This window comes from Phyllopteryx taeniolatus, chromosome 23, assembly GCF_024500385.1.
Source record: "Phyllopteryx taeniolatus isolate TA_2022b chromosome 23, UOR_Ptae_1.2, whole genome shotgun sequence".
In the NCBI taxonomy this organism is placed as follows: domain Eukaryota; kingdom Metazoa; phylum Chordata; class Actinopteri; order Syngnathiformes; family Syngnathidae; genus Phyllopteryx; species Phyllopteryx taeniolatus.
Genome location: NC_084524.1, coordinates 3,433,034 through 3,448,355, shown reverse-complemented (window position 1 = coordinate 3,448,355; position 15,322 = coordinate 3,433,034). Strand labels below are relative to the sequence as shown.

General features: G+C 46.7%; 2 protein-coding genes across 2 annotated transcripts in view; one reads left to right on the top strand and one right to left on the bottom strand.

Annotated features, from left to right (window-relative positions):
• Nucleotides 1–1,494: 1,494 nt before the first annotated feature.
• On the bottom strand, nt 1,495–13,650 carry polr2a (RNA polymerase II subunit A). Its single transcript, XM_061764066.1, has 28 exons — nt 13,299–13,650; nt 12,544–12,676; nt 12,323–12,459; nt 12,066–12,239; nt 11,399–11,680; nt 11,090–11,251; nt 10,769–10,989; nt 10,544–10,676; nt 10,340–10,464; nt 9,560–9,770; nt 9,273–9,482; nt 9,027–9,195; nt 8,844–8,938; nt 8,560–8,763; nt 8,262–8,484; nt 7,929–8,112; nt 7,677–7,848; nt 7,495–7,600; nt 7,148–7,353; nt 6,811–7,074; nt 6,415–6,622; nt 6,240–6,340; nt 5,887–6,174; nt 5,529–5,732; nt 5,258–5,444; nt 5,066–5,179; nt 4,411–4,560; nt 1,495–4,333 (listed from the first exon to the last, which is right to left on the bottom strand). Exons 1-28 carry the CDS (start codon nt 13,383–13,385, stop codon nt 3,183–3,185), a joined length of 5,901 nt encoding a protein of 1,966 aa, XP_061620050.1. The 5' UTR covers nt 13,386–13,650; the 3' UTR covers nt 1,495–3,182.
• zbtb4 (zinc finger and BTB domain containing 4) overlaps nt 13,429–15,322 on the top strand; it is a 31,114-nt gene continuing 29,220 nt past the window's right edge. The window contains exon 1 of the mRNA XM_061764069.1: nt 13,429–13,445. The gene's annotated coding sequence lies outside the window, so the exon portion shown is untranslated. The remainder of the gene's footprint in view (nt 13,446–15,322) is intronic.

Genomic DNA, 15,322 nt, shown 5'->3' with positions numbered 1-15,322 from the left:
TATGAAGAGATAAGAAAACTGGCCAGGAATGATGCCAAAAGGTCTTATCTACATTTTGCAAGGACACACCTGGAATCTCCCAAACGCCTGTGGGAAATGAATACCCAACCCTGAAAAGTTTTGTCTGAGTTTTAGCAGTAAGTCTCATTTTGTTACATCACAAATACCTGGAATTTCAACAGGGGTGTCTGTCTGTTTATATATATATATATATATATATATATATATATATATATATATATTTGTTTTTAGGTTTTTTTTGTAGGTGCATGATTATAAGAGAGCAATACATACTGGGATAGACAGTTTGCAACAAACGTGACAGATGTACTGTAAAGACCATTAATTTTTATTTGTACAATTTTAATGTAGCTACACACAAAAATATATCTTCCTTTATTTTCAAAATAATGATGATGATGATGATTATTATTATTAGTATTATTATTAGTAGTCATAGTAGTAGGATTATGTTTATTACGTTTATATGACGCAATGCATCCTGGGATAGCAAGTCTGCGCGCAAACGTGACAGACGTAAACCAATATTTTTTGTTTTATTTTAATGTAGGACAGACAATTGTTTTATTTTTTGATTTGAACATTATAATAATATTTAGTGTTTCAGTATTTTATTAGTACAACTGTACTTTTGTGATCGACGCGGGACGCATTGCATCCTGGGATTGCTAGCTCGCCATCTATGCGACAAACGTGTACGTTAAATCATTTCTGAGTTAATTCATTTATGATGTGTAACTTAAACCCCTAATATCACATTTTGTTGGCTTAAGAAGAAGAAGTAAAGGAAAAGGGGGGGGAAAGGCAATTCACTCGCGGTAACATTTTCTTTGTACGCAAGGCAACAGCGTCCTCTTGTGTGACGTGCAGGTGCAACACACGCAGTTGTACTTTGGTGGGAGCTAACCATCCCAAAATATATACAGTCACGGAAAAAAAAAAATCAGACCACCTTTGTGTTTTGTTCATTTTTAATGCCTGGTACAATGAGTTACAAGTTGCATTTGTTTGGACAAATTTAATGATAACAAAAATAGCTTGCTTGCTGTTAGCCATTTTCCATGGTTTTTGTGATAGTAACCAAAATCAGTGGGAATACAAATGAGTTGAGCTTAAGCATGTCAAATAGGTCAAAGTATTATTTTGTCATGTTCATTGTGTTCTTCAGGTAAATATACAGTGCCTTTTATTGTACCAAGCATTAAAATGGAAAAGAAATTGAACAAGCATGGTATAATATTTGTTTCCCCCATTACCCTGGAAATATTAGAGTTTTTAAGAGCGAATTAAAACTATATACGTTTAACTGAACTCTAAATGTGAATAGTGGTTAGAAATTACAACATGTAGCCAGTAGCAAAAAACATCAGTATGGGCAACATATTGGAAATATGGTACATGCTTGTTATAGTACAGTACAAATACTTTAAAAAGTGCACATCCCAGAGCTGAGACCAAAAATAAATTACAAACTTGTTGTAAAACTTTTATTTTATTCCCCAAATCAAAAACAGAACATACAACACAATGAGATTGTGAAATTATCTCTATACAGCGGCAAATTTACTTCCTTCTTTCCTCTGCATGAAACCCTGTCTCGCCCTCTGATTTACACTTGCCAACACTCATTCGTACAAGCTGGGAATCCTGATGTTCCTGAATAGACCGGACAGCGTCCTGACCAGGCAAGTGAAGTGGACACAACAGTTTAACAAGTGCAAAAAAACAAAACATAACACCCTGCTTCATTATAAAAGGCCAGGAGGTGCCATCCTCTCCAATTTTTTAGGCGGGGCTAAGCAACAACGATCACGGCTTAGATTTTCCTTTTTTTTCCCCCCTCAGGACTCCCAGTCAGAACAGAGCATCCGGATCCACAACGAATCCTCCAGACACTGGTAAGAACAACAACATTGGATGCGGAGCGGGAAAGCGAAAGAGACAGAGCTTGTTAAATGAAAGGGACAGTATCTGGAAAAACAGTCATACTTAAGCCACTTATCTTGTGGCTGGTTAATCAAAATGAACATGACGAGAGGACCGATGGAGAATGCTGACCACGAAGGGTTCACGACTTTGGAGACATAAGGTGAATGGGGCGTGGGAAGGGACACCCCCAGTCCCCCGCCCGCCCTTGTGTCTTCCTCCGTAAGAACTTGAGAATTTTTGCAACAACTTTGCAAAGTCATCAAAGAGCAAACAAGCAAAAAAAAAAAGCAACTACAACAAAAAATAAATTCATATTCACACAGAATAGTAGTTTAACCTTCTTTCTTAAATAAATGGAATAGGCAAAATGATTTGAACAGAAACGGGGCAAACATTAGCAAGACCCGGGAGGGACTGGAAATATTTCAACCTAACAGTTGGATTACTATGTACTACCCCACATGCAAATGATGCCCAAAGCAGCGCCCATTTCTTCACATGTCAAAATTAAGGACAGAAAATAATTCCCAGTATTAAGGGAATAGCATTGTCAGTTTTTGTTTTTTGCCTCTGATGCAAAAGCCTCCAAGATGCCAGAGGCTGGTTGGGTGCTGGTGGGTGTTTAAGACATCATTCAGTTTTTGGGGTGTGGAGGGAGGAAGCAGGGAGGACGCATGACGGCATCACTTTCTTATCATGCTGTTTGATGACATTTCCCTGATCCGCGGCGTTCGTGCTTTTTAACGCACGCCCGGAAGCAGCAACACCTCAGTGCCAAATATGCCGTAAACAAAACAAAAATAAAATAAAAAGGTGGCGAGGGGAGGGGGAACCATTCCTCCATTAATCGCCGGAGCAAATTACAATCCACATTCTAAAAAGACTTGGCAAAATGTTGGCCTTTCCTGAACACCTTTACGTCCAACATTTTAGAGGCTGAAGGCAGTGAACTATAAAAGTAAAAGGGGGGGGGGGGGGGGGGACAGCTCTTCCTTTCCTCTTCGCCTTTTGGATTCTGCCTGGTTGGGTTGGGAAACAAAAAAACAAACAAAAACAAAAAAAAAAGGCAGGAAAAGGCACCCTTTCTTTCCCCCTTCAGGCAAAGCAGTTTGTCTTTCAAATAATGGTTTTCACTATTTGGGGAAGCGAACGCAGGACAAACTGGTCGGATGGTCAAAAATGTGAGGGGCTTATAGGCATGGTCCGCCCTCCTCCTCCTCCTCCTCCGCCCCTCAGTTGTTCTCCTCGTCGCTGTCATCGGGGCTAATGGCGGGGCTGTAGGTGGGCGAGGTGGGGCTGTATCCAGGCGAGGTGGGGCTGTACGTGGAGCCTTTCGGGCTCGTTGGCGAGTACGTGGGCGACGTCGGCGAGTACTTGGGCGACGTCGGCGAGTACGTCGGGGAGGTGGGGGAGTATTTGGGGCTGGTGGGCGTGTAAGTCGGAGAGGTGGGGGAGTAGGTGGGCGAGGTGGGGCTGTATTTGGGCGTCGTCGGAGAATAAGTAGGAGATGTTGGGGAGTACTTGGGCGAGGTGGGGGAGTACTTCGGTGACGTTGGGGAGTATTTGGGTGAGGTGGGGGTGTACTCTGGCGAGCTGGGACTGTATGAGGGGGAGGTCGGGGTGTATTTGGGTGAGGTGGGCGAGTAGGAGGGGGAGCTGGGGCTGTACGAGGGGGAACTCGGTGTGTAGGTGGGCGACTGCGGGGTGTAACGAGGACTAGAGGGCGAGTAGGACGGTGAGGTCGGAGAGTACGAGGGGGAGGTGGGGGAGTAGTTGGGGCTGGTCGGCGTGTAGTTGGGGGAGGTTGGGGAGTAGGAGGGTGATGTGGGAGAGTAGGAGGGCGACGTCGGGGAGTAGCTGGGCGAGGTGGGTGTGTAGTTTGGCGATGTGGGGCTGTAGCTGGGGCTTGTTGGAGAGTAGGAGGGAGAGGTGGGAGAGTAAGACGGCGAGGTGGGGGAGTATGACGGGGATGTGGGGGAGTAGGAGGGGGAGGTGGGCGAGTAAGAAGGAGAAGTGGGGGAGTAGCTTGGCGACGTCGGGCTGTAGCTGGGCGAAGTGGGACTGTAGCTGGGTGACGTCGGCGAGTAGGAGGGGGACGTCGGAGAGTAAGATGGGGAGGTAGGGGAATAGGAGGGGGAGGTTGGGGAGTAAGAGGGCGACGTGGGAGAGTAAGAAGGAGACGTGGGGGAATAACTGGGCGAGGTGGGAGAGTAGGAAGGAGATGTTGGGCTGTAATTGGGGCTGGTGGGAGAGTATGAGGGAGACGTCGGAGAATAGGAAGGTGACGTTGGAGAGTAGCCTGGGCTCTGGGGGGTGTAGCCGCCGGGGGAGCGGGGCTCGTAGGCGGGTGACGTGGGCGAGTAGTTGGGGGACATGGCGCCACCTGGAAAGGAAACGTATACGTTTATTTCATCGTTCTTCCTTAGCTCATCTCCACGATAACTTTTAAGTGGTACCAACCTGGAGACGGGATATAGGGGCTGGCAGGTCCGGGAGATCCAGGGGAACCAGGAGTGGGCGACCAAGCCGGGGAATAACCTGGAGAGAAGCCGCTTGCGTCTGATGCCGCACTCGGGGAAAAGCCGGCCGCCCCAGGGGTCATGCCGCTTCCTGGAAGTGAAATGGGAGGTCACAAAATATATAATAATCCCTGAAAAACTGCAGCAATTGATGGCCCCCTAAACATTTTTATAATTGCCTATATTAATAGTTTAAACTGTAAATATACCACAATCTATGATTCCAAAACAGTTTATAATTTCAAAGTCACTTTACGACATTATCCTTTGTAAAGGATTTGATTGTGTAAATGCGACTACAACTCTCTCGTAACTACTTCTGCCTCCTCGGTTTAGCTTAGCTCCAGTTGCTCAATTGAGATGTGTCACTTCGACATAGTTCCACAAGATGGCACCAAAGCCACCAGTCTAATAAAAAAAGTAGTACGAATAGTGTTTCAGAAAGAGCCCAAAAACAGCAACTGGGCGAAGTGGTTCAGCCAATAATGGAGGATAGCTAACATTTTTTAAAATCCTAATTAAAAACTAAAATAAATAAAATCAGCAAAAAGTTGTATTCATGAGTAGCGAACAGAGAATGCTGCGTGTCCACTCACCAATACTGGGAGACCAGGCGCCATGGGCCGGTGTTGCTCCGGTGTTCCAAGGGGTCATAGCAGGGGACCGGCCACTCATGGGACTCGGCACAGAGCCAAAGAACATTCCGGTGGCTAAAAACAGAACAGACCAATCAGGAATATTGTCAAACAAAAACCAAAATAAATCATCTTCAAAATGTCTCCACTTACGCCCGGCGACGCTGATGCCAGGTATGTTTGTTGGGATCTCCATGCCGTACTTGCACTTTTCGGCATCCAAGAGCAGGTCAAAGCAGCCTGTTCCGGCAGGGGCGAGCTGGCCGAGCATGATGTTCTCAGACACGCCCTTCATCGGATCGCTCTCTCCGTGAGATGAAGCCTCCATCAACACATCCACCTGGATGAAGGAGAAGAAGAGACTTCAACTTACTGCTTTTAATTCGTTGAGCAAGCTGGGTTTACAGTAAAGTGACCCTCTCACCGTCTCCTCAAAGGAACACTTCATGAGCGGTCCCGTGTCCTGCCGGTTGATGCCGTGACGCGTGATGGCCATCAGGTGACCGCGGCACGTCATGGTGTCACAGAGCAGGGCCAAGTGACGGTAGTTGACGTAGGAGCCGTCGAAGGAGATGACGTGGTACAACTCCCTCTCCAGGGCCTTTCGTACAGCCTCAATTCCAAGCACCTGCAATACAAGTGCTTCTCAAATTGGAGTCTACATGCCATAACTTGTGCGTCAGCAAAGTTTGGGGGAATTATGTGGTATCATTATTAAAAGTGCGTACCTAGTGAATAAAAAAAGCTAATTTGCCAGTTGTGGCACTGGAACATTTTCTTACCGTGAAGATTTCCACAATGTCATTGGAGGTGGTCCTGACGGGATCGACGTCCTTTTCGCTCAGGACCCTCATGAGGCTCACGCCGTCCGTCTCGAGGATCCACTCCTGCAGAGCCTTGAACTCGCCATCTTCGGTGATGATAATCTTCTTCTTGTTGTCCGTCTGGGGCAAGTGCATGTACACCTTGCTGATCTGCTCGATTCCTTGAAGCGTCATGTCGGTGAGCATGTTAGACTCGATGCACCTCAGGAAAACGTCGTCGTCCATTTTGTCCACGACCTCCTCGTCCTAGCCAAGAAAGTCATATGAGGTTAATATTGCGACTTTAGAGTGTTAGTGTTATACCTGCATACCTCTTGGAACTTGTTCTCGTCGCTCTTCATGATTCGGATTCGCAAAACGAGCTTCTCTGCGTTGTCGTCATTGAAGATGCAGTTCAGGTCGTCTCCGAAACCTTCGGGAATGCGCACGCGGGTGTTAAAAGGTCGCCGTTGTCAAAACAACTCCCGACTGAATGCGCAAACGCACCTGCATTGATCTTCTCCGCGATTTGCTCCATGGTCAACTTGCGATCGGTCATGTGCTTGCGGTCGAGCTCGATGCGCAGCAGCCACGGGGAAATGCGTGTCACGTCGAAATCCGGCATCTCGTAGTAGACGTTCACCCACTCCTGGTCCTCGGCCACCACCGTGTTCTGGGGGTTGGGGTCGTAGTAGATGGCAGTGTTGGCTGTCACCTAAAACAAAATGGGTTATTTTTGGGGGTCAGTTTCGCATAATTCATGGCCAGCAGTGACTAATCCCTGCCACGAATAGTGAAAAACACCAAGTAATTGCCCCCCCCCCCCCTAAAATGTTTAATATTGCCTATATTAATACTCAGAGTGGCTGGAAAGCTCTAGAGAAAACTATATGCTCTGTTCACCTTTCTTAGTGTGGTGTGCTCCAGGCGACAGAGGATGTCTTTGGCTCGCTCGGCATCCCGGGCAGCCTGGCCCAGCAGGAACACGGTCAGCGAGGGCGTTTTGGGCTTCTTGGAGATGTTGATCAACTCCTTCAGACGGGGCACGCCGAGTGTCACGTTCTTGGCCGACACACCGGCGTAGTGGAAGGTGTTCAGTGTCATCTGGGTGGCTGGTTCTCCGAGAGACTGAGCAGCCAGCGCCCCGACCATTTCACCTGGATGAGCCTGGGAGAAAAGGGAGGGCATGCGTGATGATCAACTTGACCCAGAGGAGAGACCTGCAAAATGCTGAACTCACAATAGAATGGTTGAACTTGGTCTCGATCTCTCCCAACAGCCAGTCGAAAGCCTCGGTGGTCAGACGGAACTCCTCCGTCATGCGCTTGGAGCAGAGTGTGGAGCGCAGGTGGATGTTGAAGAGAAGCGTTGCATTCTCCTGGGCCTGCCTGCTGAGCCGGTCTTCGCCGTTCACAATCACCAGCTTCTTACTCAGCTCTTGAACACCTGATGAGCCGAACAGGCCAGAGATGGGATCAAGTCATACATGTGCAAGTCTCGAGTCTTAACCTTCAAATGTCAAGAGAGTCCCAAGTCAGTCTTTTCTGTGCATGTTTAGTAAATATAAAACACAATTTTCCAACGCACCTTCGACGACCCTAATTGGATTGAGGTCCGTCGGAGTCCGAGTGTTGATGCGGAAGATCTTTTGAGCGTTCCAAATCATTCTCGCTATGTTGCAAGGCAGCACCACCTGTGGGGGGGGAGGAGAATTGCAGCATGTGAGTCGCTAAAAGGAGAAAAGGGCGGACAAAGACACGGTGGCACACCTTGCTGTCGCCAGTCGGGAAAATGGTTCGGAGGTTCTCCCTGTCCTCCTTCATCTTCTCAAACTCCCTCTCCAGTGTGCCTTGCACGTGGGCGTTGGTCATCACGTCTTTTACCACGTCCTCCTGCAGCGTTCGCCTCAGCGCTCTCTCGTTGGTGCAGTCAAACTTGAACCTGGATTGACGGAATGACATTTCATTGACCGTTTCCCTCATAAAACAAAGCCCCGGAGGATGCACAGGTACGAGCCATACTTCTTCTCAAAGGCTTTGTTTGATGGTTTGAGCGTCGCCATATTTTGGAACTCGACATTCTCTCCCGCCAGGCCGTCCTCGCCGTAACGCAGCTGCACCACCTGGTTGATGGAGTTGCGCACCGTGCCGTCGTACTTGACCATCACAGACTCCATGGACTTGATCAGACGCCGCTGGATGTAACCTGGATGAGTGTAAAAGATATTTTAAGCTTCCTTACAAATTGCGGGGGATTGGGAACGAGCTATGCTGTGACTAACGAAAAACTGCAAGTAACTGGAGAATACTGTACTGTACTGCACTTCCCCCCCCCCCCCTTTCAGGTCAGCTTACCAGTCTCAGCTGTTTTGACGGCTGTGTCGATCAGACCCTCTCTGCCTCCCATAGCGTGGAAGAAGAACTCAGTTGGCGTCAAGCCAGCCAGGTAGGAGTTCTCCACAAAGCCTCTGCTCTCGGGGCCGTAATCATCCTTAATGAAGTGAGGCAGTGTGCGGTGTTTGAAGCCAAACGGGATTCGTTTACCCTCCACGTTCTGCTGCCCCACCACAGCAATAACCTAATAGAGCAGGTCATATTGAGTTTCCATGACGGGATTCAAGATTTTCACCTCTCGAGGAATGGCCCCGTCTACCTGTGAGATGTTAATCTTTGAGCCCTTAGATCCGGCCACCACCATGGACTTGAAGTTATTGTACTCAGACAGAGACTTTTGAGCCGAGGAGCCCGTTTTGTCACGGGCGTCGTTGAGGATACGATTGACCTGGTTCTCAAAGGTCTGCCTCAGCGTGTTGCCAGGGGTCGGCTCCAGCTCGTTGTTGTGGGCCTTCTCGATGACCTGTCAGGCGGCGGGCAAAGATTAAACATTTGTTCGACGTTGTCCGATGTAATAACGGCAACGAAATGCTCCACGCGTACTTCTATCACATCCTGTTTGGCTTTCTTGATCGTGTTCTGGATGTCAAGATAAGTCTTTGCATCAGCAATGGAGTCACCAATTCCGATGGAATGACCTGAGGGGGGGGAAACAACAACTTTATTTGATGACTAAACCACTCTATCATGTATTGGAAGTTGCAACTGTGCAGTTTTCAGCCTTGCCTTCAATGAGCAGCCAGTTGTTGACCACAGTCTGGATGTTGGAGTAGAAGAGTCTGGTGATGTCATGTCCCATCTCCAGGTAAGAAATGTGGACGAGGGAACCGGCTGACGTTCCCAGAGACTTCTTACACAGGATGCCCATGATCAACTCGCCATTTTCCACTATAACCTAAAAGGCAAATACTCAAACATAAGGCTGCTTTTACCCAAACTCTCACTTTGACTTGCAAATGGTGACTTCAATACCTTCGTGTCACCGGGTGAGATGTGTTTGTAAGGACCGCTGTCTTCGTCGTCCGGGTGGGTGCTGTGCGTGCGGATGACATTGATGTGTCCGGGAATGATCAAACTGAAGATCTGCTTTCCGGTCCAAAGCGGACGGGGCTTGAGGATGGCCGGCTGGGGCACCTTCCCGTCCCAGGTGGAGAGGAACATGAGGAGGTTCATGACTTCGCCCTGCGGTGAGGAGAAGTGTGATTATCTCAATACGTTAAAACCCAACGAAAGAAGAGTCTGGCGCGCCGTCGCCGCACCCGCTCTAAGAAGACGTCCCTCTTGGTGAATTTGCGCACGGCCGTGAGAGTGTCCTGCACGATTCCCATGACGGGCCTGTTGGACTGGGGCGTGACGATCATACGCGGCACCATGGCTAGCTCTTGAATTTCCGCTCTTGTCTCGAGGGACTGCGGCAGGTGGAGGTTCATCTCGTCCCCGTCAAAATCGGCATTGTATGGGGTGGTGACACTGGAGGGAGGTGAGCGGCGGCGCAAGTTAAGCCAACTTTCACTGCAGCCATTTTAACATCAATTGTGAAAATAGAGTGAACCCTTATCGATTGGCAAATTCTTCTGTGGAACATAACTATTAGCTAAAAAATGCACAAGTTGGCACCTATCCCCTAAGATGCTACAAGAAGGCACCAAAGCTGGCTAGTAGGAAAGCAGTAATTGCTGTCAACGAAGTATGTTGAAGTGATTCATCTCACTTGAGAGACTAACATCTTTTTGTGTCAGGGAGGAGCTAAATTAAGCCTGGATTGTTACTTTTAATTCAGGAGAGTCTTTGCCGCTTGTGCAAATACACATGCATTTGTGGTGCATTATTTTTTCCTAAATCAACTCTTTAAACCATTTATTGTTAAGGGCAATGTTCTAAGATGAGTTTGAGATAATGTTTTGTGATTGTAGTTTGTCGTGTACTTACAGTTTAAACTATTTTATATATTTGCGGCAGGGCTTGGTCCCCAACCCCTGCAAATCGCGAAGATGCCCTGTAATGGGCAAAAAACACACATTTGCAAATATCACTGATACCTTAGGTTGAGTCGAAATGTGGACCAGGGCAGAATTCGGACCCTGTGCCCCATCATGGACATTTTATGCAGTGTGGGCTGTCTGTTAAAGATGATGATGTCTCCGTCACACATGTGTCTTTCCACCTGAGAGAACAACCGTCAGCCTCTGTGATATTTCGTTCAATCGTTGTTTTCAAGGTAATCGGGATTACTTGGATTTTACCTTGTAGCCAATCTGCAAATGAAGGTCACTTGGTTTGGGGTGAAATCGCAGGTCAATTCTGTCTCCATTATCACGGATGATGTATTTGGCTCCGGGGTACTGACTGTTGCCTCGTCGCACAAGCTCTTGCAGTCTAACAAAAATGGCAAAATGAAGCTCAGTTATTTTTCCACAATTGGCTGTTTGGACCGCACGTACGTTTACTAGCTGGTTAAAGTCTCTTACCTGTCGTTGTTAAAGGGTGTTACAATTTCCGGGAAAGTCATATTGGCCGCAATGGATCGCGGTACGCCCACTTGGTCGATTTGGAGATTCGGATCCGGGGTGATGACGGTTCGCGCTGAGAAGTCGACACGTTTGCCCATCAGATTGCCTCGGACTCGGCCCTCTTTCCCCTTTAGACGCTGTTTGATAGATTTGAGGGGTCGGCCAGACTTTTGCATTGCCTGAGAGAGACGGGGGGTGGACAAGAATGTGACAAGGATTAAAATTGACATGCTCCAATCATGATTGAGGAATGGTGGACAAACGAAGGCCCAAACATACTCTGGGCAGGCCTGGCAGTTCATTGTCCACCATGGTGGCAACGTGGAACTGGAGCAACTTGACGTCCTCCGCGATGACGTGAGCTGCGGCGCCACTTTGCTCGTTTCTCCTTAGCTGGTTGTTGATTTTGACAATGTCGGCCAACTTGTGGGTCAGGTCGTCCTGTAGAACAGACGATGTTTACGGTGGTATATAGCATCAGAGCATCAGAGTTATTTTTCCTGTGAGGTGAACTTTAGATGGTATGTATATAAACAATTCAACATTTTTTTTTTCGAGGGTTCACTGCATATATTCCAGCAGCCTTACCTGGTTGCGAGCGGAGCCCTGCATGACTACAGCAGGCCTGACAGCCAGAGGAGGCACGGGCAGCACAGTGACAATCATCCATTCCGGTCGTGCAAACTTGGGATCCATGCCCAAGATGATGTCCTCCTCGTCCGAGATGCGTTTGAAGATCTCGTGCACGCGCTCGGGGCTCAGCAGGATCTTCTTTTCCTGAGAGTCCTCATTCACATGCTTCCACTCAGCGTACAGCTCCAGTCCAGAGCGTCTGATGCGAGGTTGGTAGCGCCCGCAGCCTCCGTGTCCCTGCGTAGATCACCCAGGTAGAACAAGTCAGTAAGAAGTAGGGCTGCAACTAATCATTATTTTTAAAAGCGATTAATCGGTAAAAAAAAAATTAAAAAAAATCCTGATTAATCCATCAATCAGATAGAAAAAAAAAAGCTCTTAATATCCATTACTTTAGTAATAAATAAAAAAACATGGCATTATTTCAAATTAGAGGTGCAACAATTAATCGATAACTATTTGAATAATCGTTTAAGACACTGTTGAAAATAAAATTGTCCAAATCCTCAGAATTTCAGCCTCTCACCAGTCAATATTCTTATATTTCTGTAGTCCCCCATGAATGCAGACTGATGAATATTGTGTTTAATCAAAATATGACCTCTAAACTTATGCCAAATACCTTCTCCTTTGTGATGTCCTCCTCTGTCTCCTGCTGCTCCATCCCAAATTTGTTGTCCATCTCCTCACCTCCTTCACAGATATTTTTACCTTTGCACAGCTCATACACGTGCGTCAAGCGCTTTCTGGGTTGCCCTTTGGATTTGGTAAGGATGTCTTTGATCTTTGGATTGTTCTGCAGATTAGGAATATAGTTGCTTGATTTCTTTTTTTAAACGTTCCACTCAAACGGAAATTAAAATGCGCAAGCATACTTACCGCATCCACTAGTAGCTTAGAACAAAAGAAGCATACGCAACGCATAACCTTCATTATCTTGGAAATATAGCCCACGTGGAAAACGGGCTTTGCCAGTTCAATGTGCCCAAAGTGCCCTGGGCATTCAGTCATGTTGCCTGGAAAAAAAACAAGTAAACTCAATGTCAGACAGCAAGTGACCCACACACAAAATAGGTTACGACGCCATTACGATACTGTACCTGCACACGTCTGACATCTTCCACTTCGTTCTATGACCCCTTGTCTCGGGTCCATAAGGCCACCGAGTTTCGGACGACCACCTTCTGTAGTTTCGGGGTATTTGATACCCCCTTCTGTCACCGACATTCGTTTCTAAAAGAGACGTACAATCAGTATCACAGCTTCATAAGTCATCAGTAAAAGCTTGGAAGACATTTGGAAGCACGGCTTTAACCGCCATCCATCACATGCAATTATTTTCCATCAAATAGATTGGCATTGATTGTATTCATGTAATTTTCCTTGTAGTACAACTTATTTGAGGGTAAGAAAAAAAATGTATAAGTGACCTTGTTTTTTCCAATGTATTTTTTATTTATGATTAATGGTATTATTCCATTCATTACAATGCGATCACAAGCAAAAAAAAAACAAAAAAACACAAACAAACAAAAAAGAGCAGTAAACATATCGCGTATTGTGCTCGTTTGTGGCAAATAAAACAATTGTACGAGATCACGTGAATCGTTTTGACTGAAAGTGGTGTGCTTAAAGTTTGTAAACTTCTTCGAACATGCTCGTTAGCTCGAGCCCAAGCCTGGAAACAGCGAGCTAGGCTAGGCTAACGGCTAGCATTGCTCACTGCAAACTAGATCCGTGTCTTTGCCACAAATGTCAAACTACAACATTAGTCGCGAAATCAGGGAAGGCGTGTGTGTATGATTTGCAAATGAATAAATACAATCTCCCCCATTCCCCCCGGCAGAAGACCTACAAGCTCATCAGGGCTGATGATGCCGAACTGAACTCTCTTGATCGTGCGCAAGGGGCATGCGCTGTCGCCGGAGGGCGGTCCGTGCATCCTGTCTATTCAAAAGACGCGTTCTTCGTCAACACGTCGCTTTGTGAGCAGGATCAGCCTGTAAGTATTCACCGCGGTCCTGAGCAGGCCACCAACGGTGACCGGAAAGTCTCCGGTGGCGGTATCCCAGGGACCTCTGTTGTCAGTCGCCTGTTAAAATCGAGTTAATCGTGCTTTTAGTCGAGCTAAGAGACGACTAACAACCCCCTTTCCCTTTTGTGATCTACACCGTGGTGCTCTCTAAGCACTTCTGAGCTACTGAACGCCCGACGAGCGGTTATATAGACTGAGTGGCTGCTACGGGGTTGCTCAGGCAGGAAGGCAGGGTCTGACTCTCCAGTGGGTGGGACATGGCTCGCTGGAGTCGAACGTTCATTGGTCGAGCTAGGGAGTCTTATGAATAAATTATTTTGCCTTACGTACAGCCAATGAAAATATACGTTTAGTTTCCCAGCCAATCGCAAACAAAGGCGGGCGTTGGTTTGCTCAAAATCCATTCTTATTGGCCAACTCGCAACCGATTACGCAGGCTTACGTGTGGCAAGCGTTGGAACGTACGAATGGTAAATACACTTCTCCAGATTGGTGCGTTCGCTTGTTAATATTAAGTAGGAAGAAATAGTTGTCCAATCACGGTCAAGATTTTTGTCTCCTTATAATTATTTTAGCAAAACCCGCCCCGTTTCCGATGTTTGCCGATGATAGCCGAGGTGGATTTCATCCCTCAAAGCAAAAATAAAAAAAAGTCTGTTCTCGGTTTGGTCTCGCTGTGGGTGAGCCTGGGCGCTAAGAAAGGAGCCTTAGAGTTGCGGCCCATTCAATTGTGTGATTAAACAGACACTTATTGTCGAATCACAGTGTGTTGTTACAAAACACCGTGTATTGGACTATTTATTTTAGATTTTTCCCCCCCCATCATCGTCGACGGCTCGGATTTCCATCATCGACACTTTGGGATCCGTGGGACTCGGTTGAAAGCCTCGGACTCGCCTGAATGCGAAGGCCCGACGCCGCATTGGGAAGCCGGCATGCCGAGTAGGAAAATCCGGGGAAGCCTTCGGTCTTTGCTAAAATGTTGTCACGTCACTGTCTTTTGACTGCTAATGTTGAAATGTAGTTTATTTTGTTTATTACATCGCACTAAATTGTTATCTGTATGCTTTAAAAAAAAAAACTGTATTCTAAAACGACTTGACTTGGTCGCAGGCCCACGTTTTGAAAACTGTTCTCGATGATGATGATGATGAAGCTGACTGCAGGCCAGCAAAATGTCGTATTTTTCATTACAAACTTGTATTTGCTTTACTGGAATAACTCTGTAACACGCAAGTATTGCATAACACTTAAGTATTTTAACTTATCAGTTTAAACACTGTTAAGAATGTGAGTGTACACCGAAGCTTGGGCCTCAAATATGTTGTTTTTGGCCACATAGGCCTTTACTCGATAACCGCTTTTATTGGGGAAAAATGTGTTTTTGTCGTTACGCTCTGCGTTGAGAATTCCACCTGACGATTAGCTTCGCACCTCTTCCCTTATTAATTGTCCAGATTCAGCTGGATTCGCATTCGTCTTCTCCACGCGTTCTCGTGGCTAAAATCGTCATAAAATGTTTATAGGACGACGTTATATTTTGTTGTCCCCCTTTTTTTTAGACCGAGGGAGTTGGGGGACATCGACGAGAGTTTATCTTAGCTTAGCTGTGGGTACAACATGGCGGAGTTAGCCAACGGACTAAAGGGAAAATGGAGCCCGCGGATAACGTCGTCGTTTGTGTCCCGGTTAAAAAGCTGCGCACTTGAACAAGACTTAATTCGAATGGTCTATTTCAAGTATATTTTGAGAATATGTCATAGTAGGTATAACGACAACTCTCTTGGGCCTTTATTTTAGAGGAGTCTAGACTTGTTGTTGAAGACAGAAGCCATTTTGCTAGC